Source organism: Lactuca sativa, chromosome 9 (genome assembly GCF_002870075.4).
Source record: "Lactuca sativa cultivar Salinas chromosome 9, Lsat_Salinas_v11, whole genome shotgun sequence".
In the NCBI taxonomy this organism is placed as follows: Eukaryota; Viridiplantae; Streptophyta; class Magnoliopsida; order Asterales; family Asteraceae; genus Lactuca; species Lactuca sativa.
Genome location: NC_056631.2, coordinates 157361275 through 157366547, shown reverse-complemented (window position 1 = coordinate 157366547; position 5273 = coordinate 157361275). Strand labels below are relative to the sequence as shown.

Sequence of the window (5273 nt, the reverse complement as noted above, 5' to 3'; positions counted from 1 at the left end):
TATTACACTGTACATATTCTGAAAAATAATTTTAAAATATGATTTTATAAAATATGATTTTATAAGACTTAATATCATCAACTTCTTATTATTTATTATCACCGTGTTAACAAATAAGTAAAAATGGTATAAGACATGTTAGCTGTTAAAAAGCAATTATTTCAACGGTAAATCCTTTATTTTTAGGTAAATCTAGTCTATATATGTTGATAAAGGATATGCAACATTAAACCCATGTTATTATGAAAATCAACATAATATTTATAAATTTAGTCAAGGGGAGTAATATATATAAATTGGAAAATTTTAAGAGAGTAATGTATATAAATTAGAAATGTTGAGGGGGGCAAAGCACCTGCTTGCCCCTGTACTCCCTCCGCCATTATATATATATATATATATATATATATATATATATATATATATATATATATATATATATATATATATATATATATATATATATATATATATATATATATATATATATATATATATATATATATATAAAAGTTAGAAACTAAAGTCATACATAACTTTGAACATTTTTTAAAACGAATTAAAGCCCAACCCAAGTATTTTAGAATCTGTTTGCGAAAATCAAATTGATACTCAAGAAAACGCTCCTATAAAGTGTTATTAAATAAATTCTCTACAATTAAGTTAAAACCTAATATTGATAACAAACATTTCGTAATTCCTTACTTGGCGTACAATGTATGGGTTATCATCCATTTGTGATAAATTATGATAAATTTAAACTATTAAAAGTAAATTTCAAAATAAAATAAAATGAAGCAATAAAAATAACCAAGAACACAAATAGAGATGGCAAAAAATCATGTAACCAATGTGGAAACTGATACCCAAAAAAGCATGGGAAAGAGAGTGGAATGCCCACAAAAAAATGCAAGAAAGGTTGGGAAAACCAAAGGGAAATCAGAGTTTGAAGTTGGTGAAGGTTTTCGGAGCTATTTTAGAAATTAAGGTATGTCTTTTCGATTTGAGTTTGATTAAGTTGTTTGAGTAGGTTTATTTACAAGCCTTCCATGTTTTGGTTCCACTTCATGTGTTTGTTTTGGCTGATAGTCGTTAATTTGACAAAAAAAAATAGAGTGTATAATTTTTGGTATAAAGACTTGAAATTCATCCGGTTATGAATTGAGTTTTGATAATTGGTAATGGATATATTTCATAAGAAAGGGAAGATGATTAATGAATATTTCAGGTATTTATTTGACTGAGTTTTAGAGGGTGTTTGGTTTGCCTTTTAAAATGACTTTTTCTTTATCTTTTACAAAAAGTTCAAAAAGATGTTTGGTAAGGTAAAAATGACTTTTAAAAATGACTTTTTCCATAGTGTATTTTTAGTCTTTTTGAAAAGTCACGTATACCTGACTTTTCCTAACTTTTCACCAACTAAAAATTAGAAATTACCAATATACCCTTGTTCACCCTAATTAACGTATTCACAGTTCACGATTCACAGATATCTTTCTTCTTGTTCTCTCCGCTCACGCAGCTAGTTCGCATCCCCCTGCAACAAACGCCGGCGACGCCGGCGACCTGCAACACCGGCGATACCGCACGATCTGCAACCCGCGATCAGGTTTGTTTCTTTTCGATCCGATCTCAGATGTGATTTCCGATTTAACATGTTGCGATCTCTTCCTATCTATTTCCGATTTCCATTTGATTTCGGATCTATGAGTTTACATTTGATTTCCAATTTCTGATGTTACGTTTGGGATTTTCGATTTCCATTTTATTTCAGATTTCTGAAATTGATATTATATTGAATTGATTTGCTGTGAAAATGATGTGCTGTGAAATAATTGCTGTGAAATTGATTTCCAAATTTTCCATGAACTGTTCTTCTCTCTAGACTTTGAAACAATTGATATGCTGTGAAATTTAACTCCTGCAGAAAATAAATGTTTTGACATTCTTGGTTTTAATTACCAGCTAAGAAAAACACATCAAGGATACTATACTGATAAGCAACTGCATTTTCCATGTTCAAGAATAGTATACACATCATGTATCTCATATGAACAGAAAACAAGGAGCAAATCAGTAGCAGTAGCAGCATTAATTTGCTGTGAAATGTGCTCCTACCGATTTCAAAATTTCCTTGAATTGTTCTTCTCTCTAGCATCTAAAATAGTGATTTGTTATTCCTGATTACTGAAATATGCTGTGAAAGTGTGAAATAGTGATTATTTTGTGAACTTTATGAAAAATGAATTAACAGTTAATGAAATTGATGAAATATCAAGCTGGTAAAATTTTTTGTTCATGGATTATATTTGTGTTAACAGATGACTGTTTTGTGAAATTGATATGTTGTGAAATTGGTTTGTTGCTTAAATGTTAATACTATATGTATTCACAGATAATGGATGAAAACAACAATACAATTGTTGATTGTGAAACATCTTTAAAAATAAAAAAACCAAAATTTGGGTGGGATAATCGTAGCTTCATGGTGTTTGTTGATTCGTGCTTGATTGAAAAAAAAAAGGCCGTAAAGCCACTTCCTCCTTTGATAAAATTGGGTGGGAAAATATACAAAAACGCATTAAGGAGAAAACAGGTTATAGCCTTGAAAAAAAACAACTAACAAACAAATGGGAGAACATGAAAAAAGAGTGGAAACTTTATGACCGCTTAATGAGGCTTGAAACCGGACTCGGTGGGACAAGAAGCCTAGTAGATGCGTCCCCCGAGTGGTGGGAGGAGAAAATAAAGGTATGATTACTATTTTTTTTAATTATTTTTAAGTTATGATTGCATATTGTTTGAAGATATTTGATTTACAAAATCTTTTTGTCTTGTAGGAGAATAAAGATTATGCCAAATTTAGGGACACAGATTTGAGCATATTTGATGAGAAATATGCTTTTTTGTTTCGGGATTCTGTTGCTGTTGGAGATCAGACTATGACTCCATTACAATTTCAAAACAATAGCAATCCAAACGAAGAAAATATGGAGGGCAAAGGAGATAGTGATGAAATCAATTTAGATGATGATGAGCCTCTTTTTACTAGTCTCCATGAAAGTAGTTCAAGTAAAAGGAAGAGGTCCAGCAACCGTCCAACCAAGAGTAAAAATTCAATTTATGAAGAAAAAGTTGATGCTTTATTGGATGCCATATCATCAAAAAGCACACAAACTTATCCACAAAACAATCCGTCCCCAACAATAGCAGATTGCATGGCCATTGTCATCAAGTTCCCCGATTTTCGTGAAGGGTCCAACAATTTTTCACAAGCCTTGTTTGTCTTCACCAAAAAGCAAAACCGTGAAGCTTTTATGTTTCCAACGACCGACGAAGCCAAGATGGAGTTTCTTAAGTTACTTATGAAATAATGATTTAGCCATATGTGTTATGCTTTGACATTTATGTGTTATCCGTTGACATTATGTGTTGTCTTTTGACATTATCCTTTGACATTATGTGTTGTCCTTTGACATTTTATATTATATGTTATTGTTTGACTTTATGTTATGTGTTAATGGTTGACATCATTTTATTTGTATTATGTAGGATGGATAGTGATGATTCTAATTCATCGAATGATAATGAAGAATGCGTAATGGAAGAGGATAGAGAATTTGAAATGTTATGTGGATTAGCTTTGAAAGGGATAATACTCGCTCGTAACTTACGTACACCATGTCACACTTCAGATCGCACAGGGCACATGTTTATTACAGAAGTACTAAATGGCCATCGTAGACGTTGTTATGAGCTGTTTAGACTTAACGTACCGGTTTTTAGACAGTTATGCTTAGATCTTGCTACAAATTATGGGTTACAATCAACAAACCGAAAAGTATCTATAGAGGAGTCTGTAGGAATATTCTTGATGACTTTGGCGCATGGGTGTAGCAATAGATTTGTGCAAGAATTTTTTAATCATTCAGGGGAAACGATTCACAGGCATTTCCATACAGTTTTGGAAGCCGTGCTGAAACTGAGTGCCGACATCATCAAGCCAGACGCAAACTATAATGATGATGTTCCCGAATATATATTAAATAACCCTCGGTATTATCCAATGTTCAAGGTATTATCCAATGTTTATTTTCTTGGTAGTCAAACTTTAACAAATAATTTATTTATGATATATTTTTGAATTTGAAGGATTGCATTGGTGCTATAGATGGGACACACGTTAGGGCATCGGTTCCACAAAAAGATGAAGTGAAGTACATTGGTCGAAAAGGATATGCAACACAAAATATAATGGCTGTTTGTGATTTTAACATGTGTTTTACATTTGTTTGGGCCGGTTGGGAGGGGACTGCACACGATACAAGAATTTTCAATGAAGCCTTACAGAGACCAGATCTTAATTTTCCCTATCCAACGGGTGGTTAGTATTTTTTTCTTTTTTTTTGGAATACAAGTTTTATGTTTTTTCTACTTGTTTGAAACGAATAATAAATGTTTGTTTTATTTACAGATAAATATTACGTTGTTGATGCTGGATATCCAAATACGAGAGGGTATCTTGCTCCATACAAAGGCACAAATATTCGTTATCATTTACCAGATTTTCGACGTGGACACACGGCTGCTATTCGAGAACCTCGTGGACCGAAAGAGAAATTTAACTATCTCCATTCATCATTGCGAAATATCATTGAACGAACTTTTGGAGTGTGGAAAGCTAGGTGGGCGTTATTAAGAGACATGCATGTTAATTACAAGTACAAGAACCAAGTGAAAATTGTGATAGCATCGATGGCGATCCATAACTACATTCGAAAGGTTGGTAGGTTTGATGAAGCGTTTAATAGGGCACAACAAGAATCCTACAATCCCGTACGAGGTGATACCGGTAGTGATGTTTATGAAGAAGGTCCAAGTACACGTCGCACGAGCAATGATGATTTATATATGGCAGCGAGACGGGATATTATTGCACAAGATATAATCACATTACGTAGATGAATGTAATATTATCTATGATATTTTTTATGAATTATTTACAATTTGTATGAACGTAATTTTAATATTGTCATGGTCTAATCCAAAAAATTAGAAATATTTTAATTTGTATGAACGTAATTTATATTTTACATTTATATGAACGTAATTCTAATATTGTCATGGTCTAATACAAAAAATCCTCTTATAAATTATTTACAATTTATATGAACGTACTAATTTTAATATTTTCATGGTATAATCTAAAAAATTAGAAATATTTTAAAAGAAATTTATATTTTATATTTTCTAATAAAATGTTTATAAAATTG

At 31.6% G+C, this 5273-nt stretch overlaps 2 protein-coding genes across 2 annotated transcripts; both read left to right on the top strand.

The window, feature by feature from the left end:
• Window positions 1-1268: 1268 nt before the first annotated feature.
• On the top strand, window positions 1269-3515 carry LOC128128458 (uncharacterized). The gene is made up of 3 exons (XM_052767414.1): window positions 1269-1609; window positions 2396-2751; window positions 2841-3515. The coding sequence occupies exons 2-3, from the start codon at window positions 2641-2643 to the stop codon at window positions 3372-3374; spliced, it is 645 nt and encodes a 214-aa protein (XP_052623374.1). The 5' UTR covers window positions 1269-1609; window positions 2396-2640; the 3' UTR covers window positions 3375-3515.
• A 38-nt stretch (window positions 3516-3553) lies between these two features.
• On the top strand, window positions 3554-4965 carry LOC128129148 (uncharacterized). The gene is made up of 3 exons (XM_052767816.1): window positions 3554-4075; window positions 4153-4384; window positions 4475-4965. Exons 1-3 carry the CDS (start codon window positions 3554-3556, stop codon window positions 4963-4965), a joined length of 1245 nt encoding a protein of 414 aa, XP_052623776.1.
• Window positions 4966-5273: the final 308 nt, after the last annotated feature.

Coding starts and splice junctions, on each gene's coding strand:
- LOC128128458 (XM_052767414.1), top strand. CDS start 2,641: ATGAAAAAAGAGTGGAAACTTTATGACCGCTTAATGAGGCTTGAAACC. Junction 2,752..2,840: donor GGTGGGAGGAGAAAATAAAG/GTATGATTACTA, acceptor TTTGTCTTGTAG/GAGAATAAAGATTATGCCAA.
- LOC128129148 (XM_052767816.1), top strand. CDS start 3,554: ATGGATAGTGATGATTCTAATTCATCGAATGATAATGAAGAATGCGTA. Junction 4,076..4,152: donor GGTATTATCCAATGTTCAAG/GTATTATCCAAT, acceptor TTGAATTTGAAG/GATTGCATTGGTGCTATAGA. Junction 4,385..4,474: donor TTTTCCCTATCCAACGGGTG/GTTAGTATTTTT, acceptor TTTTATTTACAG/ATAAATATTACGTTGTTGAT.